At 47.1% G+C, this 27,373-nt stretch overlaps 7 protein-coding genes and 3 non-coding genes across 10 annotated transcripts; 4 read left to right on the forward strand and 6 right to left on the reverse strand.

The window, feature by feature from the left end:
• Nucleotides 1–85: 85 nt before the first annotated feature.
• F9C07_2280931 (aldehyde reductase) lies at nucleotides 86–1,487 on the reverse strand. Its single transcript, XM_041294710.2, has 2 exons — nucleotides 453–1,487; nucleotides 86–391 (listed from the first exon to the last, which is right to left on the reverse strand). Exons 1-2 carry the CDS (start codon nucleotides 1,344–1,346, stop codon nucleotides 335–337), a joined length of 951 nt encoding a protein of 316 aa, XP_041150318.1. The 5' UTR covers nucleotides 1,347–1,487; the 3' UTR covers nucleotides 86–334.
• A 912-nt stretch (nucleotides 1,488–2,399) lies between these two features.
• Nucleotides 2,400–4,293, forward strand: F9C07_2280932 (NADP-dependent oxidoreductase domain-containing protein). The gene is made up of 4 exons (XM_041294701.2): nucleotides 2,400–2,647; nucleotides 2,702–2,998; nucleotides 3,055–3,435; nucleotides 3,508–4,293. Exons 1-4 carry the CDS (start codon nucleotides 2,584–2,586, stop codon nucleotides 3,702–3,704), a joined length of 939 nt encoding a protein of 312 aa, XP_041150319.1. The 5' UTR covers nucleotides 2,400–2,583; the 3' UTR covers nucleotides 3,705–4,293.
• Nucleotides 4,294–4,547: 254 nt separating this feature from the next.
• F9C07_2220001 (uncharacterized protein) lies at nucleotides 4,548–6,991 on the reverse strand (the record flags this gene model as incomplete). Its single annotated transcript, XM_041294711.2, has 3 exons — nucleotides 4,548–4,835; nucleotides 4,938–6,111; nucleotides 6,175–6,991. The coding sequence occupies 3 exons, from the start codon at nucleotides 6,989–6,991 to the stop codon at nucleotides 4,808–4,810; spliced, it is 2,019 nt and encodes a 672-aa protein (XP_041150320.2). The 3' UTR covers nucleotides 4,548–4,807.
• Nucleotides 6,992–7,789: 798 nt separating this feature from the next.
• On the reverse strand, nucleotides 7,790–12,641 carry F9C07_2145462 (uncharacterized protein). Its single transcript, XM_041287205.2, has one exon. The coding sequence runs from the start codon at nucleotides 11,731–11,733 to the stop codon at nucleotides 8,152–8,154; it is 3,582 nt and encodes a 1,193-aa protein (XP_041150321.2). The 5' UTR covers nucleotides 11,734–12,641; the 3' UTR covers nucleotides 7,790–8,151.
• Nucleotides 12,642–14,330: 1,689 nt separating this feature from the next.
• F9C07_5771 (uncharacterized protein) lies at nucleotides 14,331–14,913 on the reverse strand (the record flags this gene model as incomplete). Its single annotated transcript, XM_071511392.1, has 3 exons — nucleotides 14,331–14,444; nucleotides 14,495–14,515; nucleotides 14,833–14,913. The coding sequence occupies 3 exons, from the start codon at nucleotides 14,911–14,913 to the stop codon at nucleotides 14,331–14,333; spliced, it is 216 nt and encodes a 71-aa protein (XP_071367000.1).
• A 3,172-nt stretch (nucleotides 14,914–18,085) lies between these two features.
• Nucleotides 18,086–21,857, reverse strand: F9C07_2280937 (uncharacterized protein). The gene is made up of 3 exons (XM_041294712.2): nucleotides 21,038–21,857; nucleotides 20,313–20,948; nucleotides 18,086–20,257 (listed from the first exon to the last, which is right to left on the reverse strand). Exons 1-3 carry the CDS (start codon nucleotides 21,135–21,137, stop codon nucleotides 19,308–19,310), a joined length of 1,686 nt encoding a protein of 561 aa, XP_041150323.1. The 5' UTR covers nucleotides 21,138–21,857; the 3' UTR covers nucleotides 18,086–19,307.
• F9C07_5772 (uncharacterized protein) lies at nucleotides 18,111–19,225 on the forward strand. Its single transcript, XM_071511393.1, has 2 exons — nucleotides 18,111–18,436; nucleotides 18,544–19,225. The coding sequence occupies exons 1-2, from the start codon at nucleotides 18,187–18,189 to the stop codon at nucleotides 19,101–19,103; spliced, it is 810 nt and encodes a 269-aa protein (XP_071367001.1). The 5' UTR covers nucleotides 18,111–18,186; the 3' UTR covers nucleotides 19,104–19,225.
• On the reverse strand, nucleotides 21,784–21,857 carry F9C07_t84. Its single transcript has one exon. It is a non-coding gene; the product is annotated as a tRNA-Asn (tRNA).
• A 537-nt stretch (nucleotides 21,858–22,394) lies between these two features.
• On the forward strand, nucleotides 22,395–22,468 carry F9C07_t77. Its single transcript has one exon. It is a non-coding gene; the product is annotated as a tRNA-Asn (tRNA).
• A 3,781-nt stretch (nucleotides 22,469–26,249) lies between these two features.
• Nucleotides 26,250–26,323, forward strand: F9C07_t78. The gene has a single exon. It is a non-coding gene; the product is annotated as a tRNA-Asn (tRNA).
• The last annotated feature ends 1,050 nt before the right edge of the window (nucleotides 26,324–27,373 follow it).

A 27,373-nucleotide genomic window follows, 5' to 3' on the forward strand; every position in this document is an offset into this window, starting at 1 on the left:
GTAAGAGGTCTGATGGTGCTTGTGGCAAGGGTCTCGGAGAGAAGAGAACTTATTGTAGTCTTGTAGACTTGAGTGGGATTTTGGTTCTGGCGGTGTATATGTGAATATGTACTGAGGACTACGGTGGATATAAGCTTATTTAGATTTTCATCCGGATAATTGGGAAATGGGTATTTTTTATGAATTAGTCCCTGGTTAGTTTTACAGGGCTATATAATTCATTGGTGGTTCGTGAATCATCGCTTTAAAAAAAATGCAAGAACAAAAACTGATATATCATAAACAATAGAAGGCAAGGGGATCTATTATCAAGCCATTTCGAGCGTTAAAACATCTACCACTTGATGACCTTGTTGGGGAAGAACTCGTCGATAAGTTCGAGGTAGTATGGCTGCGAAAGCGTTAGTTGAGATTCATTTGATTTTTTGGAAGGGTAGGGAGAGAGGACGTACCTTGAGCTCGTCGACGGTGGGAACGTCGTCGCTCTTGCTGTAAAGGTCGTAGGGGTTGAAGGCCTTGACGGCCTTGAGCATCTCCTTGTCATGATCGTTCATCAACTCTTGGTATGCGCCGGCGTTGTGCCAGGGGTAGAAGGAGTGGTAGCGGATGATGGCCAGGGCCTCGTCGGGGAGAGTGGACTGGTCCTTCACGACGTGGTAGAGGTACTCGTCGTGACCCCAGGAAAGCATGACCTTGTCCAGACCACAGCCGGGGCTGTAAATTCCGAACTTAGTGCCATAGACGTCGTGGCCGTAGTCAGGGTTCTCCTTGAAGGACTCGGTGCCGTAGATGATGCGGTCATCGAAAGCGAGACCGACGGGGAAGGTGTCGCCGACGACGTCCCACTGGCCTTGTGCGTCGAAGAAGTAGAGCAGCTTGCCCAGGTCGTGGATGAGACCGGTGAGCTGCATCCAGCGGGGCTTGCCATCGCGGCGGATGGCCTCGGCGGACTGGAGAAGGTGCTCGATCTGGGAGAGGCTGGTGTCGGGGTCGGACTCGTCAATGAGGGTGTTGAGCTTCTCCATGGCCTCCCAGATGGTCATCTCGGCGCGGGTCTTGGAGTGAAAGGCGTGGCGGGCCTTCAGGTTGTAAGCAACAGTCTGCTTGGTGTGCTGCTCCTTGTAGAAGTTCTTGACACGGTCGCAGGCGTCCTCGTATTGACGGAACTTGGTCTTGTCCTTGTTCTTGTCGAATTCAGATTCGGCGTAGATATCCTTGTCGTCTTGCTTAATGTTCTGCTTGAGGACGTTGACGGTGTCGATGGCATCGGAGGTTTCCTCGAGGGCCTGTCCATCACGCTTGGTGTTGAACACCGGGGTCTCTGGGGCGACAGCAACTGGGGCCATTGTGAATAAAAGATATGTGTTTGATTTTTGATGTTTCTTTTTGTTTCTCTTGGGTATATTGGGATCAAGTCTGATCTGGGTATCAAAGGATGCTGCTGGAGAGAAAAAAAAATCCAGGAAGACACAGATGTATATATAAAGGGAAGGGCACTATAGAAAGATCATCGTGATCTACAAGAAATTCAGTATCCGACCAAACCCCCCAGTCGAATAAGCCCTAACGCGCTACACCCCAGGATCCGACGGTGTGGTGGCACCATTGTGATGTCCTCGTTGTGTGAAGATCGGATTCTGGCTTCCGCACTCTCGAGATAGATTCTGGAAATCTTCTCCACAACTGTATGACGCGGGGTGGAATCTGAGGTACGGATCTGCAGCCAACCAGAGACAAGTTGTTACTAGTGGAGAGACTGTGGGGAGGATTGAGGCTGTCAAGGATTTTGGTTTCCGAAGGCCGAGAACATTGGCCGCCGGGGCAGACTTCTCTTCTGGTATGCCACCTTTGCCCTCGATTACCCTTTCTGTCGCGCCTGATGTCACTGCATTCCCCCTTGAAGCAATAACTGACAATCAACATCATGCTCAATGGCCAGTGCTCGCTGACCCCAACGTTGATCTGCCGGTTGAAACAACTAAGTTGCATCACATGGGAAGAACCATCGGATTTCTATTTAGGTCGTCTGGTCTGGAGCAAGTACAGTACTGCCATTTTCGCATACAAGTCTGAATGTGGAACCCATGAAATTGATCAGATCGGGTATAGGGTTTTGGTTCGTCTGGAAAGAGAAATGGTTTCCGATGGCTGCATATGCACGGTCATTCTGGCTCCCTATGTCGCTTTCCGATCGGATTTAATCTGTTCGAGCAGTGAGTAGATGAGATAGACAATCGAGATAATTTTCCTGGAGCAAATGAAGACATTGATGCCTTTAGAATGGTAAATACTCACTATAATGAAGAGAAGAAAAGTATGGAATTGAACGGCTCGCGTGAATATGACCCGAGGGAGCGATGTGATTGATGGAACTTGGGGGACAAATTCCACTGGGCGGGACAATTGACGGCGCGATCCCCGAGGTCTGTTGATAATCTCTCTTTTGCCCCTCTACCCCTCACCCCTCTTCTTCATATTTGTTTCTCCTTCCTTCCTTAAGTTAATTCGCAATTTTACTCATTCCTCTGCTTTCCTAGAATCTGTAACGAATCTATATTCAATTACACACATACTACTTACACCATGGCCGTTGCCGACACTCGATTCAAGCTCAACACTGGAGCAGAGATCCCTGCATTGGGTCTCGGTATGTAGTGTTCCATTTTGACACATTGCAGCAATGGTCGTGCTAATTGACCAGGTACCTGGCAATCCCAACCCGGTGAGGTTGAGAAGGCTGTCAGTCACGCCATCTCGGTAGGCTACAGACACATCGATGGCGCTTTCTGCTACCAGAACGAAGAGGAGGTCGGAAAGGGCATCCGCGATGCCCTCGCCTCTGGAAAGGTGAAGCGGGAGGACCTTTTCGTTACTACCAAGCTGTGGTGCACTTACCACAGCCGGGTGGAAGAGGCTCTGGAAAAGAGTCTGAAGAACTTGGGCTTGGATTACATCGATCTGTACTTGATGCACTGGCCATTGGCCATGAACCCCAACGGTTAGTTATGCATCTTTTCTTGTCAATACCGTGCTCCAGATCTAACAATTTATTAGGAAACCACCCTCTCTTCCCTAAGCATGAGGATGGATCCCGAGACATCGACCACTCGCACTCTCACGTCCAAACATGGAAGAACATGGAGAAGCTCCTCGCAACAGGAAAGGTCAAAGCCATCGGTGTCTCTAACTACAGCGTGCGTTATCTGGAGCAATTGCTTCCTGAGGCTACCGTGGTCCCTGCAGTCAACCAGATTGAGAACCACCCATCTCTTCCACAGCAGGAGATCGTCGACTTCTGCAAGAAGAAGGGTATCCATATCACCGCCTACAGCCCTCTGGGAAGCACTGGTAGCCCGCTATTCACAGCCGAGCCTATTGTAGAGGTCGCAAAGAAAAAGGGAGTCACCCCCGCCACGGTTCTTCTCAGCTGGCACAGTATGTTACAATCACCCTTTCCAACATTCTCGTCTTTCAAGCTCGATGTCATTCTCTAACCATGTAATGCAGTTGCCCGTGGATCCTCCGTTCTCGCCAAGTCCGTCACACCTTCTCGTATTGAGGACAACCGCAAGTTGGTTCAACTCGACGAGTCGGACATGGCTACCATTGCCAAATACACCGACGACCTCGCTGCCAGGAAAGCCTTCCAGCGCTTCGTCTACCCTCCCTTCGGCGTCGACTTCGGATTCCCCGACAAGTCATAAACTGTTTGGAGTCTACCTACCAAGCATCTCCTGGCACATATGACCACCGGATGCGAAAAGCAGGGCTTTCCATCCACCTTGCCATACCTCTACTATCGTGAATAGACAGGGCAAAATCTCAGTGAACCATTAGGCTTATTATTTCCTTATAGAGAGGCGTTATGTGCCCGTTAGTGGTGAGTGTGGACGATTTGAGTGAGCATTGTATAACAGCCTGGGGAGCCTGGATAAATAGTTTTGATTCTTTGGATTTGTTTATAGATAGACGACATATATCCCTCATGAATGATGTTCCAGGAAGCTTCTCCCCTGCTTGGGTCAATTGTCTATGCTTAGGACTATTTCTTGAAGCATAGGTCATGATTGGTTCCGATATTTCCCCGTACTAGACCTACCTTGCCACTGTACTAGTATAATCCGGTTTTTACTATACCTTTTTTGAATGGCGAAATTATCTTGAATTTCAGCACTTATTCCTTTTTGCACTAGTTGTGTAAAGGGAGATGACATTCCATATTTATCACTTTTACGTTACTGTTCTATAACTAATAACAGTTTCAATATTAATCTCAGATAGTATACTAGCCGCATTGTAAAATTTAGAACATATCTTAACCTTATACTTTCTGTTTAATGATATTTCTGTATAATTTGTATACTATAGCATTTTAATAACCAATATCTTATGCTGTATCACTTTCACGTTACCAGAATATGAAGAATACCACCTTCCATATCAACTTCACGTTACCTGACCATGGCCAGTGCCATTTGGGACATCGATATTACGTTGCCCATTGGTTAATATTTGAAGAATTAATAAATAATCATAGCAGATTTTCAAGGCAATCTATCCTGCACACTTTATTGTGGTATTTTTAGAAGTAACGGAAAATTGATGGCTCTGCTACTATAGTTGGGTGCATACAACAAAGGAAGCTTTCGGGTGACGGGAGCACAGCCATTGTGATCTAAAACTTCAATATTCATGCAAAATCAGAAAACATAAACATGTTAGTTTACCGCCTCTGGGGCCACGTGAGTATTCTGCCTATATTGTCTTTTAAATTGTGTTTCTTCATTCATGACTGTCATCCTGCCAACTACCCAACCGCCACCTTAATCATCATCCTGTGCATCAAAGTGCACACGTCTCTTGACTGAGTTCATCTAAACACAGTTAGATAGGGTGGATGGGAGGGTCTCATGTAGGAGAATATAGCATTCTCTTACCTCTTACGCTTGTGCTTCTTGTGCTTCTTGACCACTCGTTTGACTCTGGGTGTCGCGACTGTCTCTTCCACAACAGCCAGACCAATCCACTCCCTGTTGAGAGTAATACCTGGGCCCTGCACTTCTCCAATAGTGACCGTCTCTCGATATCCCAGCTCTCGAACCTCATCGGTAGCACTCAGCTCGTCTTTGACCCTCTGTTTCGCAAGGGCTCTGAGGGCTTGCAAGCGGCGTGTCTCGCGCTCTGCTACTACCGCCTGGGCGAGGTCACTCGATAAAATATTCTGCGCTTCCATGGCCTCCAACATCTGTCCTAGCTGCTTGTACGGAAGGTAGATCAACATCGCAGAAGGCACTTCAACATCTCGGTTCGGGTTTTCTCCCTGGCGAGGCGTATACGATCGAGGACTAGTGATCACTGGACCCGGGACTCCATGCAGGCTTTCTGGGATTCGATTCGGCAGAGTCTTACTCTGCGCCTTGGTGTACAGTGTGAAGTCCATGCCCATGTGCCTGGTGACGAACTGCAGAACCGAACTAACTAGCCGTGGAGCCCATCTTTGCAGCTCTTCTGCTGCATCATAATCTCCAGTCTGGTCGAGGGTAACAACCGGTCTTGTCGTGCAAACTCCGAAATAGAGAATGCATTCGACTGTTTCCCAGTCGATTAGCTCAATGGCTAGTCTGATACCCGTTTCGATGACTGCCTCTTGTTGAAAGAAGGCCCCAGATGCGGCATAGCACAGGGCGAAGTCTACCATGGCCGCCGTGAGTGAGAATTGTATTTTTCCCACATTGTTCTCCGAGTATCCATAGGTGGACAGAGTCGCCAATCTGAGCTGTCCTGCTGTTAGGAGTGGCCTCCCATACAAGTGTTGCAGCGCATATTCAAAGCCTTTGATCATACAGAAATTCCCATTTCCCACGGCGACAATCTCATTAGGACGCTCTTTCTGGATCGTCGACCCCAAGACATCGGCCATGAAACGGCTACGGCTGATCACCACACGATGTGTTTTGAAGACTATGGGCATGAAGATATCTTTGGAGGATCTCAATATTATCTGGGAGTCGGAGAACTCACTCGCTTCTAGGCAGTGAAGCAGGTGTTCTGAGAGTGGATCGAATCTATTGGGGAGTATTTCGGTCGCGATAGTATGGTGTTCGGATGAAGCTATAGAAGACGCATAATTAGTGCTGAAACGATGAAATGGTCGAGTTTATGAGAAAGTCTCACCTTCACTACTTCCCACACCAACATCCACTACATTCTTTTCCTTGGTCTCTTGCTCTGAGGTCTGTCTAAAACCATCTGATGGCGCCTCTGAGGCATGTTCATCGAGATAAGAAGACCCAGAAGCAAAGACACAATTACAGCAATCTCCTGAGTGATGAGCGCAGCAACAGGACCACTTAGGTGGACAGTTGCAGTCAATAGTGGGCTTATGCACGCAACAGCTGAAGTTAAATTGACATATATTCCGACCGTGCAAGTGACAGATGACAGGGCCGGTTTCATCATAAATCGAAGAAGGCTCATTCTGCTCCTCATGTTCTTCCCCTTTCTGGCTTGAGGGACGAACTGTATGACTCGAGGATGTATCTGCATTAGACGTCTCAAGAGAACCAGCGGCAAGGCCGCTATAACTGGGTGGAGCTTCATCAACAACAGGCTTAGAGCTTATAGTCGCGTTATTAGAGAATGGGTGTTGTGTGTTGCCGATATTGACCTCACCGCTATCCAGAGGCGAATCAATTGTCTTACCCTTTTTTGCTTGTTCTGTCTTCCTTTTCTTTTCTTCTTTCAACTGCTTCTTCTTCAGTCTTCTCTTCTCTTTCTTTCGATCTTGCTGGGCCTTCTGTCGCTCAGAGGAATGATCCACTTGTGGCTCTACCGTCTTGAACGCAGGCCCCGACGATCTAGCTCTACAGAAAGAGCGCAAATCTTCAGAGCTAAGACCTACACGCATGATTTCAAAGACGGAATCAAAAGACATGACAGCAGACGGCAACTCGGAGGTGCAAAAGGAGCTTCTCCTCTCCGGGTCTGTCATCTTCTTCGCCTTCAATATCTAATCACAACACTGAAAAAGGCAAGAGATAGATGAGTCTTGATATCTGCTAGAGAAACTCTGATGGGATCGTGAAGGGGTTCAGAGATGAGATGGTGTGAATATGGATGGGTCAACGTGTGAAGGGGAAGGTATAAAGGGGGAGAGACTTATGTTGTTTGTCTTCTGCAGTTTTTTCGTTGCGTGCGTTTCCTTGACGATTATGTTGTTTTTCTTTCAGAAATCACAGCCTCTGGAGAATCTTCTGAACAGTTCTTGTTAATTACAGTTTACTGACTACATTTCAGATAAGCCTAAAGCTGGTTTCTAAATTATCTGCAGATTGAGAATTTCCTCGGTGACCTGCATTATCTGCTCTTATGGTAAAATCAGAACTTAGAGATCTATAATAATATATACAGTCAGATATGCAAACAGCAAAACCCTCTTCACATCAGATCAAAACAGTATGAGGGCTTCACGCTCCACGTGACGGGTCACATACACGTGACACGTCTTTCATAAGAAAGACATGCAGTGAAAAGGTGATATTCGGTGAATGGTAGTAAAAAGTATAGTGTAATAACAGGTGTGGCCCTTTCTTTCTTTGTTCAAATCAGTGAAGGTGTGCACCACACCCTGTCCCCCTAGTAATATGCAAAACACGAAGAATAGCATTCACCAGTTTGATAAGAACAAAGGAAACTCCCCCTCGGTAAATTGAACTTAGAATAACAGTCTTCAAAGATACGTGATTTATTACAAGTCTATTTCACACAAATAAGGATAGCTAAACTAGCTAATCCCATATCTAGAAAGACAAGGTATTGTACATTTAGATCACTTTTTATTGACCTATCTAGGTATTTTGTAATAATGCATAGAAGATAAGGAAATGCTATGGTAGAAAGAAAGAATAAGGCTCAGATAACAAAGTCAAATGAAAGACAGTCCCTGTCCGCTCAACATAACGCAGTTGGTATATCATCACGAGCAAAAATGGTAATCAAAAGAAGGTATCGAGAGTTGACATAAATGAAATGGGAGAATGATCGGAAAAGTCGAGTAATACATGTAACCCGGCGGGAGAGGAAGATAGTTTGAGAAAGTAGGAAAGTAGTAAGAGAGAGAGAGAGCAAGTTTAGCCGCTATGCAACTATTGTTTAAAACATGCCTCCTTCCATGGGGACTTGAGGTGGTGGATAAGCTGGCATAGCTGGTGGCGGGCCAGTCATAAGTTGATGTCTCGCTTTGGCGTTCAGGTCTCCACCTTCGCTGGAAGTTTTGCGCAGCCTGTTTCGGGTCCTAGGTCGTCTTTCACCCTCGTCGGAGAATGTGCTATATTCTTCCGCAGCACTACCGGCTGTCGATGGAGCTATGGATGGGGCGTACTGAGATTGGGCATACTGCGACTCGTACTTATCCCCCCTAATCGCACCCAGGATGGTTTGGGTGGTGGTTTGACGGCGACGACGTGGGTTCATAGGAGGGACCGGAGGTGTTGTCATGCCGTTGCTCAAGCTTGCTCCAGGGGGAAGACCGACAGTTGGAACGTTCGAGGTGGTGGATACGAAAGTGGGCTCCGAAATCTGATATTTATCGATGGGACGCTTCTGAAGGCCACCGGTATGTCCGGGAGCCCGCTGAGGAAGGCTAGTTGTGGAAGTAGATGCCGAGCTAGAAGAAGGATCAGAGGACATGTCGTACAACGGCGGAGTAGCATTGGCAGAGTAAGGGGCGATGGGTGAAGGTCGCGGCGGTGCACCGATCATCTGTGGGTTAAGCGCAGGCGGATGCAGTGGTCGTTCAACAAAGCTTGGGGTTCCAGACCGACTGCCGCTGCGATACCTTCCAGATGCGGCAGATGAGCACCGATCGTACATATATGTATCGTTGACCTCCACAGATGGGCGGGCGGAAGAAGCCACAGATGTCAGACCGCGCTGGTCAAAGTCGGGAAACGCGGACTGTTCATACGGATCAGACTCTTCTAGAGTGCCGAGATCATCCCTTTCCCGCCGAGTGCGACTCTTAGAGCGACCAGAGGCGTCGGAGGTTGAGCGATCCCGCATAGACCTAAAACTTGAATGTGGTGATGCACCACGGCTACGGCTCGACTCACGGGAGTCTTCTTGGCTGCTGCGGCCAAACATGCGAGACCGTATGGAACGCTCTGAAGAGACATGGGGAGAGCTTGAGTTGGAGTGTTTTCCAAAGCTGAACGATGGCCTTTCTTCCTCCTCGCGCCATTGGTCATCCGATGCCAATGTTGGAGTAGAAGCGTTACCCAGACCGAGCATCTTCGGGTTTCTCTGGTCCTGTCTGCTAAACAAGTTGTGCTTTCCAGACTTACTCTTCAGCAGGGAAAATGCATTTCCAGGCTTGACTTGAATATAATCAGGGGTTTGGCAGCCCGACACAGGGCTAGCTGATCTGCTTTCATTTTCGGCCATGCCCTTCAACTTCTCCTGCACCTTCCTCCGTCTCTCCGCCAGTTCGTTCTCGAACTCTTCGCGTTCTCTTTGTGTATCGGTGCTTGCTTGACGCCTGTGTCTCGCCACTAGCTCCCCTTGCCAGGAAGAGCCGTTGAGAAGCTCCGACGGGTCGATATTCCTTCTAGGTATTTCATGCTCCTGTGAAACAGAATCATCTGTGTTTGACTCCTTCATAGGAGTTTCTTTGTGCTTTTCATCATCCATCAGCCTCGATGGAAGGCCAGGGGAGGGCGGTGGGAATATGGACGATTTGTCACTGTCGTGCCGCAGGTGGGTACGAACTAAGCCACTCAGACCCAATCCTGATGGCCCCAAGGTGGGCGAATCGGGCTTTTCAGGAACGGCATTCCCGTCATTGACGGTCTTTTCAGGGGTACCGTTTTCGGCTATGGGTTTCAAATCCCCCAAGTCCGAAAACCGTACTTCAGGCAAAGGGCTTTGTTCTTCTTGTGCTTCTCCACCTGTGGGTGTAGATGGCTTTTGTGGTGTTTCGGACCGAAGCGCAGGATGCACAAAGTCGTCCGCGATTACTCCATTGGCCAACTCAAGCAAAGCCTCAGCCTCTTCATCTTCAGAATCACTAGGGCTCATGTTGGCGAAGAAAGTACCGTTCATGTGTCGGCGAGGGGATTCATAGACACTCGGGGCAGCGGATCGATTACCTGGGTGTTGGGCTTCGCTATAGTGTGAGGTCGCAGAACCAGCTCGTGGCCGGTAGCTTGTGTTTGAGAGACCTCTGGGACGTCCAGTACTTTCCTGGGAAATAGCCCGTCCAGGAAGTGGAGGCCGCGACAATGGCGGCGTGCTCCGTCCCTCGTGCATCTGAAGTTGACGTTGACTAAACTGGCTTTCATCGTACGGGGTTCTAGGTTTGTTGAACAGTCCCAGGGCTGTAGCTTTTCCGTGGTCTTCCGGCTGTAAAGAGGCCATCAATGAGGCACCTTCCTCACGTTCACTGGCTGGAGGGCTTAGCGGAGGGAGCACACCATGGGGAGCGTCATGGGGTCTCTGTTCTTTGGCATTGGTTTCGCCGAGTTGTTGCGTAGGCGCCCTTGAAGATGGTGCCGGGCTAGTAGGGCGGCGTGTAGCAATTGCCGGCTCAGCTAGCGGAAGCCTTTGTATCCTATCGCGAAGGCTAGTGGCGCTTCTGGAGTAGCTCCGGTTGAGGCGAGGCATTTCTGGAGTCCCTGCTCGTTGACGGCTAAGGCTCTCCAAACGATGTAGTGTAGAATTTTGCTGGTTTTGGACAGATTGCGCTAGACCCTGGCCGTATAGACGCCGTGATTTGACAGAGCCCCGTTCTGGAGCCATCGCAGGTACGGATGGTTTGGAGAATGCAGCTGGACTCTCCTGGGACGGCGAGACTGCGAATGACTGCTCGTCGATGGAACTAGCTGATGTTGACGTACGGCCATTGGCAGTCGGGCCCGAGGCTGTTGAGGAAAACGTGGTTCTCTTGGCGGAAGAAATGCTGGACAGAGCGTCTTCTGACTCTGCAGCAGAAGTATCTTGGTGGACTTCCTCAGCTGCAGCACGTTCTTCTTTCTCTTTTAGCCTCAGCCGTTGAAAAGCGGACAAGGACAAATCATGGTCATAGACCGCGCGGCCTCCCATCTGTCCAGCATCCGCCGCGACAGATACATTTGATGATGCCTTGGCGGGAATCTTGTAGACTTTTTGGCGGCCGCCAAACAGATTGTTACCTTCTGTTCGGCGGGCTCTACTCATAATGCTCTCTTTCTGCGAGCGGTCGTCGTCGGTACCATAGCCATCACCAGCCGAGGCGAATGAGTCACGACCGAGGTTAAAAGACGGCCGACTACCATCTGTAGATACCTCATCGATATCCGTGAGCAGGTTTGGATTGTGGCCGAAGAGATTCAATCGGGAGGCGCGCTTAGGAAACAGGACACTATCGTCACTCGCCTTGCCGATAATCGAGGCCGGGTCGTCTTGTTCCCTCAACATGCTAAACCGCGCCGATAATTTTGGCATGAGTAAACTCGTGCGGAAGTCATCATTCGATGGTAAGGCATTCGATAGGTCGAGTTCGGGCTTTTCCTCGGGCTCTTCCTTTTTGCTTCGCTTGGACAACTTGGAGGTGAGTAAATTGTGGGTGTTCTCGATGGCTTCCGCATCCTCCTTCGTCTTCTCCTTCTTGGCCTTGCGGAATCGATTCATGGTGGTATTCGTTGGGGGGACAATGCGAAACTCAGAGCAGTTTGAAGCTGACGGTATGGGCAGTGGCATAGACGGTCGACCAAATGTAGTATCGATGGTGCTTGGAGAACTGCCACGTAAAGGGGTTACAGATCAGATGGACGCATGTATTCCGCTGATACTAGGTCAATCTTACGAGTCAGAATCATATGTCACTGGCAACTATGGGCCGTCGCCACAAGAGGGCTGCATGAATCGATCAATCAGATTCGGCGACTTACTGATAAAGGCCGAGACAGGAGTGGTCCGAACGTTCACCAACGGCAAGCGACAAACGAGCGGCTTTATGATTGTAGATCAATCCGCCAGATAGAACGAGTGGGAGTATCAAAGCGTTCGAGTCATGGGCTCATCCCCTAGAGTGATGGAGCTGCTCCGCAGAGCGCCAAGGAACCGAGGCGTGGTTTGACGACGAACTGTCAATAGCGGGCGTGACTTGCAGAATTGACAAGGAATTGGTCAAGCGTGCGAGATGCTGGCCTTAAGATATCTGATAATATCAGTCGGATTGGAGACACCAGCCGTCTGCATGAAATGGTGGAATGTGGCTGCAGTATAGACAGCTGGTGCGGAATGCCAAAATAGATCTGAGTTGACGTCCAGTGGCGGAGAACGAATGACTCGCCGTAGCTGAGAATGAATGGCTGGGTATTTAGAGAGCGAAACCACCAACTAAGGTGTTGAACGGAATGTTGAACAATCCAGAGGAACCAACTGTAGAAAACGAAGGACGGTGTGACCTCGAAAAAGAGGAAGTAAAAAGCGACGCGAGAGGAAAGAAAAATAAAGCTAATGAATGGGTGGAAAGGAAGGGATCTGGATTCGATCGTCGGGGAGTGTCTCTGTTTCTTTTCTTTTCTTTTCTTTTTAATTTTCAATGATTAATATTTTTTTTTTTCTCTTTGCTTTTATTTTTTATTTTTTATTTTTATTTTTTTTTTAATTGGGACAAGAACATGAGCTGTACGGAGGACAGCTGAGTCGGGAATTGGTGCCTTAGACCAGTGGATTGTTACTAACTAGTAACTTACTCCGTACTTACTAACTTACTCAGAGGAACAGTCCAGAGCGAACGAAGTGGTTCGAATTATTGGACCCAATGGGGCCGCCGGTAAACTCTTGCAAGACGATCGACACTTCTAATTCTGATGATATTTAATTAATGTCACTATTAATGGTCGGGAGGATCCTGCCTGGTTTCCAATGACTATTTAGCGAGGAATCCATGGGCCAATGAAGAAGAACAGAGAGGGAACAATTGAGAACTGGTGACATTCCCAACTTCGATACGTCGATATCTGGCCTGGAGAAGATAGTCAGGATTTTGCTTTAACCACTCTCGAGTATAGACAGGGTAAAAAATAATAAACTGTCACAGAAACCATGGTTGTCTTTCGGTTACCGTACGGTACCTTGGACCCAGTGCCCCTTGCAGGCCCCACTCGCATGAACCACGAATCGGATCCAGCAGTAGGGCCCAGGATCATTTCGGGTACCATACTGTACTACGAGTAGCTCGGTATGGTTATTAAGGGAGTCCTTGCGACACAAGCCTAGGACAAGCCCTGGTTTGATATATACTTACTCCTGTGCAGTCACCTGTAGTAGTCTAAGTACCCATCCTGAGTCGTTCCTTTGTTGTGACCTTCTTCCTAGTTGTTAGACGTATGCTCAAATCCAGCGAGTTACAATGCTCATGTCTTCCTTCTGTTAGTGTAGGCAGTTCGATCTCTCGTATCACGGGATGTGGATCGATCTGGGCTGAGGTCTGAGCCACAAGATGCCGTTGGCGCTCACAGTACCATGGAATCGGTTGGTATAGAGCACGCCCAAGCCGGAAAGTGGTTAAAGGAAGGGAGCTCGCTTGCGGTCGATCAATATACAATCCCTTCAAGGGAGTCCGTTAGAGAGTCCTACATGGAAAGAAAGGAGGTGCAACGGATAGACTGAGTCGGTCAGCTGAGTTCTAGTGAGATAACTCATCAATGGTTTCAATAATTATGACCTGTCGCCTTGATGATACGCTCCTAGCGCTAGATGGGTTCCGGAAATTTGGACGAGCGGGGACGATCATCTCATTGCCGTGTCTCATCATTACTTGATTGATGTTAGGACCGAAGCCTGGCTAATGCATGGGTTCTTTCTCTTTCTCCATCACTAAATGAATCTTGTAAGCCTCATTGTGCTTGCAATCAAGTTTTGCTTTTGTGTAGGTAATGAAAGACGTCATCTTGACATATGCATTCTACCTTTTTTTTATTTTTATTTTTTTTTTTTATCTATTTTGCTTCCAAGTATGGGGTACATTGGACGCGGGAACTTAGTTGGATAGTCAGAGTATATCGGAGCACCTGCTTTGTTTTGATAGCGTGTAAGCCCAATACCTACAGAAATACCCGGTGTTAATCTCCGGCTTACGATCCTGGCCGACACGAGATAATATGAGCAGTTAAGTATTCATACTATGTTGGATTCGATCCGTTTCGAGGCTGGCGACAATGACTTCTTATGCTGAAAGATATTGTTGTTGTGTGTTATCTCTTTTTAGTAAATTCAAAACAAAAGATAGAAAGGGTCGCTGGTGTAGGGGAAAACCAATAATGTCCCAATTCTACAAGCCAAGTCGTCTACAGCCATGGAAGGGCTTTCAGATGAAAGCCCTTGAAGACGGCAAATTTCCAAATCGAGTGGTGACGCCCACCAGCCTGACTCCACAGACGTCCCATATTACAGCAACAGCCCTAGGGTCATCGGCAAGCCACATCAACAAGAAAAGATTGGAAAGTATTACGGAGTAGACAGCCAAGAAAGACTGAGTCAGCGAAAAAGCAAAGAACCAAAAGAGAGAAAATTAAAACGGAAAAAGGAAAAAAAAAGAAATGGAGTGTTGACCCGTACTTACCGGTGGGCCGGGGCAAGACGGACATTACGGAGTGGTAAGTACTAATCGTTGGCAGGCTTTCTTCACTAACCAAGCCTTGACTAGCACCACTTTAGGCACTAGTGAGTGACAGGAAACAGTCACAACAGTCACTCTGCTGGAATCATTCGGAGCCGTTGAGATTACCTAAAGAGAATTAGCCGTGGACTCATCCCTCATCACACAGAATATGGAGCCCTCCGTCCTACCAGTTCAACGTCGGACAGATACCCATTTCCGCTATTATACCACCGACCAACAGAGACCCAGGAAACCTCAGCAGGTGTCATGCTGACCTGAATCGTACTACCTCGATCATATAGCCCCTCCCCTTATCTGAGGGGTGATTTGTGGGCGATGAAATGATGGTTGCAGAATCAACATGCAGCTAAGACGATTAGCTTAATCGCGCGCTGTCTGACATTTGAAATCATGGGTACGGTTTCACTCTACCCACCTAGTAATACATATTCTATACTGCTACGATTGACTCTATATTATTGTCATCCATTATTGGTCAATGCGTGTCTCACTGCTTCTTTACCTTTTCCGTTTCCCCGGAAGCTTCGTCAGCTTTCATGCCGCAAAGCCAATCTATCTGGAAAACGATATACCCAGCCGGATAAGCATAATACAGCAGATCTATGAGCCTCTCTATTTATATACACCATTAATCTATCTGGTTTGGGAGTTTCTTTAGTCTACAGTCGTGCCTGTGACGATGCGGAACTTGCCTAGTATGACAAGGCGACCAAACGCCATACAAGCTAAGGTCGATCAAACCGTCCAGAGAAATGAAACACAACATGCTTTCTCAATTTTGTTGACTTCAGTCAACCTCAGTCTCTAGACTCTAGTACTTAATAGAACATATCACCGGTACCTACATCAGAACTAGGATGGATACTAATTTCAAATGCCTCCACTCAGAGACTGGAGAAGATTATGCAAGATTAGGCAAGGTCACCTGCCATGGCCGTACACAGTGGTTCCCAAAGCCAAAGCTACTGAGCGCAATGTCCATCTGACAGGTGGATATGCATGTATGTACCCCTCAAACCGACCGCATCAAGTTATGTCATGCCATTTCCCGCCCCCTTACCAACAGAACACATGTGCGTTCCATTGGACTGGCACACTCAGATAACAGGATTCTCGTCTATTCCAACCATTCTTGGCTGGGGCTTGTCAACACCGCAGCAGTCAAGGGATACTTTCCGGAATGTTTTCGGTGGCTGGATGTAACAGCGGCTGCCGTTCATCCCTGGCTGTGTAGCGAGACGGGTATCGATTTCCGAGCCCTACCGGGATAGCAGGCGTTCTGGTAGGTGCAAGATGAGAGACTTACATGGATCGGACCGATGTCAAAGCAACATAATAAACAAACACTTAACATGATCGACTTATTATGGTGCCATTGATGTCTCACGTGCTCGGGATATAGGTATTCGGTTGAGGTTATCGGGTCATGCATATATGTATATATCCTACCCGAGGTACAGTAGATCAGTCAGGTATTGTTTCATCCTGCTTCACCCGGCACCCATGGTAGTGTTTATGCATATAACGTCTTTCATATGGCTCGGGCGGAACTGTCAAAGAGCATGGTGGAGCTCGCTGCATGAGCGTCATGTATCCTTGAAAGCCATTGTCCTGAAAAGAGGGGAACAAGTCACAGTAAGCAAACATATGTATGGAGTACTGTACTATGTGAGCGACAATCTCGCCAGATTAACCACCAAGCAACACGAATTGCTGAACCAGTCATGACAGCGATATATTTAGAAAGACATGCCCCTAATCAAAATACGCATAGTCGCATACCGACTAAACCTTAGTAGTCCGCTTGACATGGATAGCCTCGGGCTGTCACGGAGCACCCAACAGTTCAACTTTTGTTCTCTTGGCCCTATCCCAAGCTTACCGCCTCTTCGTTATCTAAGATCGTGGATACTCCGTAAACCAAGCCTCACCACCACGGGGGCCACCCTCAAGAACGTGCAGATGAAACAGACGGTGAGCCTATATACCACAATACCTATAATCTTCGTGCAATACAGCACAGTAGCGGTGATTTCATGGGGGTTGCATCCCCTCGTCCGCGCACTACTTAAGAAATTCAGCATATACTTACATACCCGCCTCGATAAAATACAGCTCTGCTACACCAACCCTGGTCCTTAGTACCGGTACTTATCATATGTACCTTCGGTACGAAGAGTTTAAAAAGTGTACGGAGTAGGTATCCAAAGTTCTCGAAGTATGGATTGTACCAAATGTGCCGATATACGGCACGCCAGTAGATAGTTTCGACCTCTTCAATGAACCTCAGCCAATACAATCGTTCAAAAACACACTAACACCCCCATCCCTTTCGCGGACCAAATTTCTGTGGTGGATGCCCCTGACTAGACTCGAAAGGGGTCAAATAGCCCTAAAACTGGTGCCCGTATTACCTCATTCAATACATACAATACCAACTCTCCAGGACAATGGTTTAAAACCGCTTTAGTACTCCATAACTCAGGTCAACCACAACCCCGGCTAAAAGTACCACATCCGCAGTGGCACATCTTTAAAAACAGAAGATCGAGACGGATGCATCGCAGAAAACGGAGTACTCTCCAGATAGAGACTCAAGATCGGAGAGAGGAGGGGGGATCCATATCACCACCCTTCAAACCTTCGATTAATTAAATCAGAAAAGGCCACAAAAATAACCAGTGACAAAAGCTGGCATTCGCTAAAAATCGACAAGATTCCAGAAATCACATTTTAATCTATTTTCCTTCGAAGTTTAATGAGCAAAGCAATGAAAAATCAAAATAAGAAAGTCTAGAACTCTTTCCAATTTTCTTTCTTCCCCCGCCCAGAAGGACTTTTCATCCCCCACTCCGCTAGAAAATCAGATCAATATTCGACGGTGAGATCAAACTTTGGATGTGCGGTCCTGTTTTCCCCGGTCAATAACCGAAGCTCGGTGTTTCAGATTAGGTGATTGTGGGATACGAGAGATTCAATAATTAAACCTGTTGATTTTGCCCTTTCTTGGATTGCGTGAGGGCCTTTTGGTTGCCTTTTTTTTTTGTACTGTATTTTTTTTTTCTCGCAAGGTTTAACAGTAACAAGGCTTTTGTTTGAATTCGAAAGTCAAACTCGGAGTAAAGGGCGAGGGACTATTGGGAAAATGCTCCGGAGTAGAACTCTGATAGCCGGGTAACAGTGAAGAAAGACGGACTCGTCAAGGGATGGGAAGCAATATGTTTCACCTGAACTAGACGCGGGGAGACACAGACACAAATGTATGGGGCATCAGGAGATCAATCAATAATCAATATTGATTATGATTTTATCCCTTGGGAAACTGAGACATTGCGTCCTCAATACCTGAGGCATTCATCTTGAAATGACGACATCATTATTAATGCATCTATGAATAACCTGAGGCACCACATTGGTGCTGCCCCCTCATCAACAGAAACTAAATACCTCGCGATATCAGCCTACTAAATAGCTTGGACATACTATTGTATAGAACGACAGGAAATACGAACAAAATCACAATGCAAGTCCTTCTCCTCGGCGGCCACGGCAAAGTTGCCCTCCATTTAACCCCACTTCTTCTCAACCGTGGCTGGAATGTCACCAGCGTGATCCGCAATCCAGAGCATGAGAATGAGATTCTCGCGCGAGGCAAAGGCACAAAGGGCAAACTGAACATCCTCCTTTCCAGTCTAGATGACATCAAGAGTGATGAAGACGCAAAGAAGATCATCGACACTGTGTCTCCGGATTATGTAGTATGGTCAGCCGGTATGCGAAAGATACTCAACCTACCCCGCTTGATGTGCCCCAATGCCATCCAGAAAATATGATGGAGTATATTATTTACGAACTCGAGGCTAATGTGCAAACAAAAGGTGCCGGCGGTAAAGGTGGCCCCGAACGGACGTTTGCCATTGACGAACGCGCCGCAAAACACTTCATCTCTGCGTCGTTTGCTTCCCCCCGTGTGACCAAATTCCTCCTCGTCTCCTGGCTTGGTAGTCGGCGGGTCCGGCCTAGCTGGATGTCTGATGAGGGCTGGGAGGCTATCCAGAACGTATTCTACAATGTTCTCCCCGCGTATGCGAAAGCGAAGCTGGAGGCGGACGAGTACCTGACTGCGTTTGCGGCTCGGCGTAAGCAGAGCCAGGCCTCGCCCTTCCAGGCCATTTGTCTGCGTCCAGGTACTCTGACTGATGAGCCGGCCACCGGAAAGGTGCAGTTTGGTAAGACGGAAGGGCGAGGCAATGTGACCAGGGAGGATGTGGCTATTGTGGCGGATCGGTTGCTTGCTCGTTCTGATACAAACGGTTGGTATGATTTGATCAACGGCGATGAACCGATTGATGACGCGGTCGAACGGGTGGTTAGGGAGAAGGTGGATGTCGTTGAAGGGGAGGATGTGGATGCGATGGTGAAGCGCTTTTTCCCGTAGAGCGACATGCGCTACCTGATGGGTAACAGTATCTCTTACTGGTATCCATACCATCATTGACAATATACACAAGATACCCTACTTTCAGTGGGCTTCGGCTCATATCCAGTTAGCCTAATGAATTCTCGGGTGCTAACTATGCTAGATATGCAAAAAATAGTATATACATAATAACCACTCGTACCATAGCTGGGTCTATTCTAATTACAGCTTGGCCTTGGGTGCCGCCGCCGCCTCCTTTGCTTGCGCCTTGAGAACTCTCCGTAAGATCTTTCCGCTCACGCTCTTGGGGATTGCGTCCACAAAGCGTACTCCACCACGTAGTCGCTTGTGGTACGCGACCTTACCATCAAGCCATTTGATAATATTAGCTGCCTCTTGTTCTGCGCTGGCGCCTGAGGCTTTGCTCTTCGCACTCCGCACAACAAAAGCAAGCGGAACCTCAGTGCCGTGAGCCTCACTTTCAATCCCGATAACGGCGACATCGTCGATTGCCTCGTGGTCCACAAGGATACCCTCCAGCTCTGCCGGAGCCACCTGGAAGCCCTTGTACTTGATGAGCTCCTTGACACGGTCCGTGATGTAGAAATTTCCGTTCTTGTCTTGGTAGCCTACGTCTCCGGTGCGGAACCATCCGTCGGTAAGACAATCGGCGGTTGCGGCTGGGTTGTTGTGGTACCCCTGGAAGATATTGGGACCCTTCATGTACAACTCGCCTACCTCGCCTACTGATACCTCGCACGGTTCCGATTCATCCTCAGGCATGGTCATGTATTTGGCTTCCATGTTCGGCAACAGTTTGCCGACAGATCCGATGCTAGTGCGCCATTCCTCCCAAGGCTGAGTGTGAGTAGTAGGGCTGGTCTCGCTGAGACCGTAGCCTTGCTTGATACCACATTTGATCCGTGCATATACGGCCTCTACGAGCTCGCGCGTGAGTGGGGCAGCACCCGAGTTCATCATGCGGAGACTAGAGAGGTCATACTTGTCGACTATGGGATGTTTGCTCAACAACAAAACGACCGGGGGAACGACGTAGCTAAACGTGATGCGGTAGTTTTGAACATGGGCACACCATTTTTCAATATCGAATCTCTCCATCACCACAAGTCGGTAGCCTTGGTACAGTGTTTGGTGCACAAGACAGGTCAAACCTAGTAAATCCGTCAGTATATTCGAAATATATATCCACTTAGCAGCTGAGCCTACCGTAAATATGGAAGAATGGCAGAAACGCTAGTACCCGGTCTCCTTTGCCGTCGGCACCGCCATTCCAAGTCAGATGGCCTGCCTCTCCTGCAGCCAACTGAAGAGAGTTGGCGACGATATTCCTATGGGAAAGCATGACACCCTTAGGAACACCAGTGGTACCCGAAGAATAAACCAGGAATGACAGATCCTTATCCGGATTGATCTTGGTTTTGCGATACCTGGTTGCCCCCGAAATGTTTCGGATAGACGTAAAATGTTTCAACCTGGCTTCTGGGTCGCGCTTGTCTCCAATGAGGATGATGCGGTCCTCGGGGATGTTGGCTTGCTTGGCGGCCTCTCTTACTACCGACAGCTGGGGAACCTGCGTAATCACAGCTTTCGCTCCCGAGTTCTTCAGCTGGAAGGCCAGTTCTTCGGTCGTGTAGGCTGGGTTTGCCGGGGATACGACGCCCCCAGCCCAATGAGCTCCCCACATCACCACCGGGGTGTCAATGCTGTTGGGAGTGAACAACGCCAAAACATCTCCTTTGCGCCAATCATAAATGGCTTTTAGTCCTTGACCAAAGGCAAGCGCTGCATCTTTTAGGGTTTTGTAGGTGTAAAATCGTTGTGTGTCGGCATCCTGATAAATGACTGGCGAGATACGTTAGCTTCCGAATACAGGATAAATGAGGCGCTAGCCGAGGAGACGGCCAAAAGTGGCCAAAAATGGGCGGGCGTACTGTTGTCATCTGGAAAGGTCCTATCCTTGCGTTCAAATAGAAATGTCCAAAGGTCGACATTGGGGATGTCAACCGGCGGATACTGTGAGGAGACCGGCATGATAACGGTGCGGGGAAATCTGGGGTTAGGCGCCGGGGGTGATGAGGAGAATGGTTTGTAGCAGCTAGGGACTTGGCAGGAAAGGGCGAATCAGCTGGGAAGGGGAGGGATATGGAAAGAAGGAAGTTCATGAAGGGATAGATAAGTAATTAAAGGGTAAGGTATGAATAACCCGTCCCAATGATTGGGACCTGTCTCGTACTCGGCCCTCGGCTTGGAATTGATAAGGAATAACCGTCCGCATACCTTCGGATGTACACCCGACCTAACTGAACCTTAAGTCCGTTTTAGGAACATTTGGCTACATCGGGTAACCATGAACACGATCCGCCTAGAGTACCTCTAGTCCGGCGAACGGACACTTTATAGTTACTCGTAGCACTGCTTAAGCATAAGTAGAACAGTTCGACTTTACGGAGTACTCCCTACATATATAGCTTATGTACAACCGCTGAAGCCGCAGAAATGAGGCACTACCGTGAAATGATATGATAAAGGATCGTGCGAGAATCTTGGGACGACTTAAGCATGCAATAGTATGTTATGCCTAACTCTCTGGGGGCAAGCTTCCAGATCATATTGACTGACAATGAAGTTCAAAATGATAAAAAAAGATAGTATAATGTGAGTAATGCAAAAAGTTAACCGTCCAGGGTGAGGCTCGAACTCACAACCTCCTGATTAACAGTCAGACGCGCTAACCAGTTGCGCCACCCAGACAAGTTCCTGGTAAAAATTGAAAATTGGTGTTTTATACGGGGTAACCCCCAAGCCTAAGATCATCTACAAATCAGGTTGTCAAAAGCAAGTTAAGGTAGGGTATCATCATCTACAAAGTATACGGAGTAGGTCACTTTGCAGTGATCTGTGCAAAAGTCGAGCTAGGTAGAGGAACATAAATAAGTCACTCACACGCAAGGGGACAAAATTCAGATCCAATGTAGTGGTGAATGGTCGGGTTCGCCTTATTCTCATCTTAGGCTGCTCGGCTCAATCTCGGCTATACGATGTTTTATCTGTGACACATTGGTCTACCACAGCTTGGAGCTCCCCTCTAATTCTCTTCCTATACTAGTGTGCACATGAATCTTACCATATTTCGGCACATTGATTATAATACCAGGCAACTTTACCTAGTATCTAGGTAGTGATAGATCATTGCTTTTTTGGGCTTGTTGACTGTTGTTTTTTTATGCTTCAAACCAGTATAGAAGTTATACTTGATAACTTTTATAAAAATTTGAAGATTATACAATCGTCTGGGTGGCGCAACTGGTTAGCGCGTCTGACTGTTAATCAGGAGGTTGTGAGTTCGAGCCTCACCCTGGACGGTTAACTTTTTGATTCTGCAACTTGTTTTTCCCTTTTTGCCTCACTCAGTACTTTCACTAGAGCTTCTCACTGTGCTTTAATACTCTTAGAAGACCCAGCATTTCTCAGTTGAATTACAACTGCGAACATATTGACAGAGTCAGTTTTGGACTTCTTATGACAAACACCCACTTGCCATATCTATTTTAAAATGTCACTCTGCAATCCCTCAAATTCTTTCTGCTATGCGTTGACCAAACCTTAGTATCATATGGAAAATATTCGTTTAAAAAGTTCAATAATATTCAACTAACTTCAATAGTGAATTGATGGTTCTTCTCAAGTTCCTTCCGCAGGCTGCGCTATTCTCTATGTACATGGACTGAGCGAGGTATAGTAGCTCCCGAAGAGAACCAGATAACCTGGTATCTTGTTTTTATAGATTGGATATCCTCTAGTACGAGCCTGGAATAACGGTCAATGCTGGCCTAGTTTGAATATAGATTTTCTAGCATTATATACATACCCCAGCGTATATATATTCTCCTAGGCTTGAACAGCATGTACCTTCTGTGCATTCTCCAGGATTATACCCCACCAGCGTACATAGTTCCAGAACAAGGACAGGATATTCCAGATTCCATATGAGCATGAACCAGGAAGGATATGAGTTAGATACAAAAGTAGGGTTTGAAATCAAACAGAACAAAGCAATATAAAAGTATCTCCACTGAATTTGTAATCTGTAGAAAGACAAACAGTAACGAGGCTTTATTTTCCTGGATCATTCGTTTACAAGTTATAAGAATGTTGCTCTCATTCATATCCTGTAGCTCACTATATATAGTGACATGTGGATATTACTCGTTTGACCGTTTCACTCGACGTGTTATAGATAATATAAAGTTTGTACTCCCAAATTTTCCTGCCCTATCTAGCTGGATAGCATAGTGTCGGTTGGTCTTTCCGGAAGATTAGGAACTATCACCATCAAACCAGCCTCAAAAGATCGCTCAAGAACCGAGAACATCATTAGCCTATTCCTCGAAGAAAAGAGTTCGGCCGGCCGGACTTTCCCGAATATAGCATCCATACTGGCCTGCCCGTGTGCGTATGAGAATATGTGGGAAGCGGTCATAGTATTTGAGTGGAACTAGTCCTGAAGAATTGGGCACCAAATAAGCCCATTCTCATTGACACCCTCATAATCTGCTAGATCTTTTGGATTACGTGGATCATGTATGCTCTCTTGTGCGAAAATCTATGTCGCTTGACTTGCCCTGAGAGAACTTTCACAGAGATACAATCAATACCATCACTGCAGATCCCATACATTGGAACACGCCTGTATGCTGTCTGCTTCCCACTTCCCACGCCATTAACAGATAGAGCATCAACTGACAATGCCCTGTTTCCACCTGTGACGGGGCCTTGATTTCGGTATAGCAATGCACCGCATCAGGTTTACCGGTGACGGATATAAGATAAGGCCTTGACCGCGGTGGGCAGGCCCTCGCCCACTGGGCCCTGTCTAACCCGTGTGGGAATGATATCAGCCGTGGGTGTACATACGGTGACTGGTAGTCAGTGCCGCAGACCTCCCGGTCGTGCAGCGTGCGCAGAAAAGCGTTTATCTCAGGGGCAGTCGCGTCCGCAGGCAGGTGTGGGGGGTCCAATGGCGGCACCGAATGCGCGAACTCTTGATCTTCGTCGGGTATTGTGGGAGTTCTAAACGGCAGGGCCACTAGAAAAGCTCATGGCCCAATACTGCGTCGAGTTTGTCTTTCAGTAACACCGTTCGGGCATACGTTCCTCTTCTACCCAAAGACATCTGTGAACTCAAGATACTTGACATCATTGTACTCAAGCTGGCGAGGCCATACAACCTGTGGAAAATGCTTCCCTGCCTCAGTAAGCTTTCCATTCCCATGTGCACTTTTGCGATTCCACTGCATATATTTTTGATTGTATTTGGCGTCTAGATATTTAATCAATTGCCCGTAGTCGACTGGAAATTTTCGGATGAATGCTTTATCCTCTGGGTTGAAATTAGGGATAAAGATGATGTTCAACTTCTTGATAATTGAACCGGAGCCAGAGATTCAGTAATAGCAGGTACTGTTCTCTTCGTCCTCAACAGGTAGAATCCGAGTGTATGCGACGCTACGGTGACAGGATCGAACTTTTCGGAGAAAAGGTTTTCGAATGATGATTGGTACCCCTGTCGAAGGCATGGGGTTACATATTCTTTCCTCCCCTTGCAAGCATTGGAATCAAGATTTCAATATCGATGTTTTGCCATAGCTGGCGCATGTCTCCATCTGTTTCACATGAATCCATGTCTTCGACCAGGTTATTTACCACCCAGGGATAGGTAACGGAAGAAAGTTCGGAGAAACTGTCCAGTTTCATCAGATACACCACTGATATGTATCAATCTAGTCTAGCGGATAAGGTTTTCCCTATCTGCTGATCTTGCGGGATGACACTGTTCTTTTAAAATCTTGGCCTTGTCTTGTCCGATATAATGCCAACTGGCCTTCTGAGGGTCGCATTAGCTGGAGGCAAAGTATATTGTAGTTGGACTGCTCTACCTCAATGTGATATATTCTCAAGTGGAAAAGGGCTTTCACAGTGAAAGCAGCCTTACTGGCTCGTAAGGTTGTCTTCTTGACCATTGTGCCCTGATTCTGACCGGATAGTAATCAGGCGTCAGAATCCCAAACGTTGCCGATGTTGCAACAATCTGGCTTTTGGTTGGGCCGAGAAGATGCAGAGAGACAGAAGACTAGAGAGCAAAGAGAAAAAGGGCGGGTAGAACCGAATAAGTAGCTCAAAGAGCTACCGTCCTAGAATAGCGAATAGGTATTTGAGATGAATGCTAAAGTCCTAGGTAACTCGGAAAGATATTAATAATCCTATCGGTGTAGCTTTCTTTATATGGGTTGGTAACCTATATCAAAGGAGGTATCATATGGCAGAGGGGTCAATAATATAACAGATTAGGTAGACAGCGATTTGCCAGATACTTACCCTGTGGGCCTATGGTCGATGTGAAGCCCTCTTCTACAATTTACTGTTTTTAGTGACTTGCATGATAGATTCATTGTTTCCAGGTGCTCACCCTTTTTGACATAGCCCAGTGAATATAGAATAGTTCTCTATCCCAAGACGTATACAAGCAGATCTACCTGGGTAATCCAGCAGTCAGGCGCCATCTTCCTTCTTTAATTGTAGGTATCTCCATCGGGAATATTGACAAGGGTGTTCATCTCGTACATATTATTCCATTAATTCGGCAGATAACTATACATACAGGATATTCCCGTTACTCTTGACCATTTGCAAACACAGCGAGTAGATAAGCCTGGTCTGAGTACGTGCAAGGAGAGCATCTTTTTTGTGATATTCAGTATCTGCTAGATAAAAGCATACTGTGACTTTGTGAGATCGGGATCGCGGGCTATGATAAGCTTAACTTGACTACAGTTAACCACGATAGTGACAGACTGTCGTATCTAGGCTGGTGCCTTGATATTTGAGGAGAGCTACTATGAAACTCATGCGATATATAGTATGATTTGAATGCTTTACATATGTAAGTAGTAAATGTACATTTTTCAAATCATAATGCTATATTTGATATAACAACTCGAGTTTCCTTTGTTTCCTTCCTTCCCTTCCCCTTCTCAAAGGGCACGGAGTGAAGCTCCGTGGCAATAGTGAAGACAGCTTTGAGTAGTCACTTGAAATTATTGTAGGTTAATAATGTAAAATAAAATGAAACCAAAATATATAAATGTCTGGGTGGCGCAATTGGTTAGCGCGTCTGACTGTTAATCAGGAGGTTATGAGTTCGATCCTCATCCTGGACGTTTGTTTTTGCTTTTCTCGACAATTCTACACTCGGATTTTTGTCGTGCTGATAGGTGCCACTGCTGCATATCCATTTTTATTGTGCGATTGTGCATCCTGGATCTGGACTCAGGTGAGGTGCTGTAGCTAGGAAGGAGGGTTGGTCGTTGGGGAGGAGAGCCTAAGTATGCAAAACTGGTGGACCATGACCTGATAATGAAACGGCTGGAAGAATGTCATGTCGTTAGTTCCACCATACATTCGCAGTAATGGTTGAATGGGATGGCGGTTCAATTGAGACTGGGGAGTAGCAAGCTGCTTAGGAAGCGACTGATACGCTCCTCAACCAAGCCCTGACGATCTTGACTGCCATTTAATGGACCCAAAGAAGATAATCGAGTCTAAAGCGTACCGTGACAACCTCTGAGTAAGGCTCATTACAGAGGGAAGGAGACCAGCAAGTGTATACTGCGTCTGATGGCTATGCAGGATCGGAACCAGGCCCCTATTGTTGTCGCACAGGTCCAATGGAATGTGCACGATGAGGTTGGTTCTACTTCCTGAATTCTCTCTACTGCGATTCAGGCACGCTACTAGTCTAACTAATGGCAAATCTTAGCGGTTCCCCTATTCGATAACATGTGCCAATAGAGAGATAATAGGTAGTGGGGGAAAATAGAACCTGGATATTAACACCCTGGAAGATGGATTCCGTTTCTCTCTCTATTGCTCTTACGGGTTCGAAGCCCTCTATTTAGATCTTCATATCTCTTCATCCTTTTCATTTTTGTTGTCCTATATACTGTTCTAGGGAGTAAACTAAATCACGGAGACAACCAACATTATACTCGAAACCGCATCCAACCTCTCCAAGTATGGGTTAACCAGAGCAAATTCTTTTGAGAATTTGTTGACTGGGAAGGGAAATTGTCTTCTCCAATGAAATAAATCTGCAAATTCATAGAAGCTCTCGAACGTAGAATATTCCTTAGTTCCGAAGGATATTGATATCCGCCGTTGGGATCAGGCCTACCGACTAAGCTAGGGCAGATCACAACACCATTAAGAAG

The sequence above is a fragment of the Aspergillus flavus genome, chromosome 7 (genome assembly GCF_009017415.1).
Source record: "Aspergillus flavus chromosome 7, complete sequence".
In the NCBI taxonomy this organism is placed as follows: domain Eukaryota; kingdom Fungi; phylum Ascomycota; class Eurotiomycetes; order Eurotiales; family Aspergillaceae; genus Aspergillus; species Aspergillus flavus.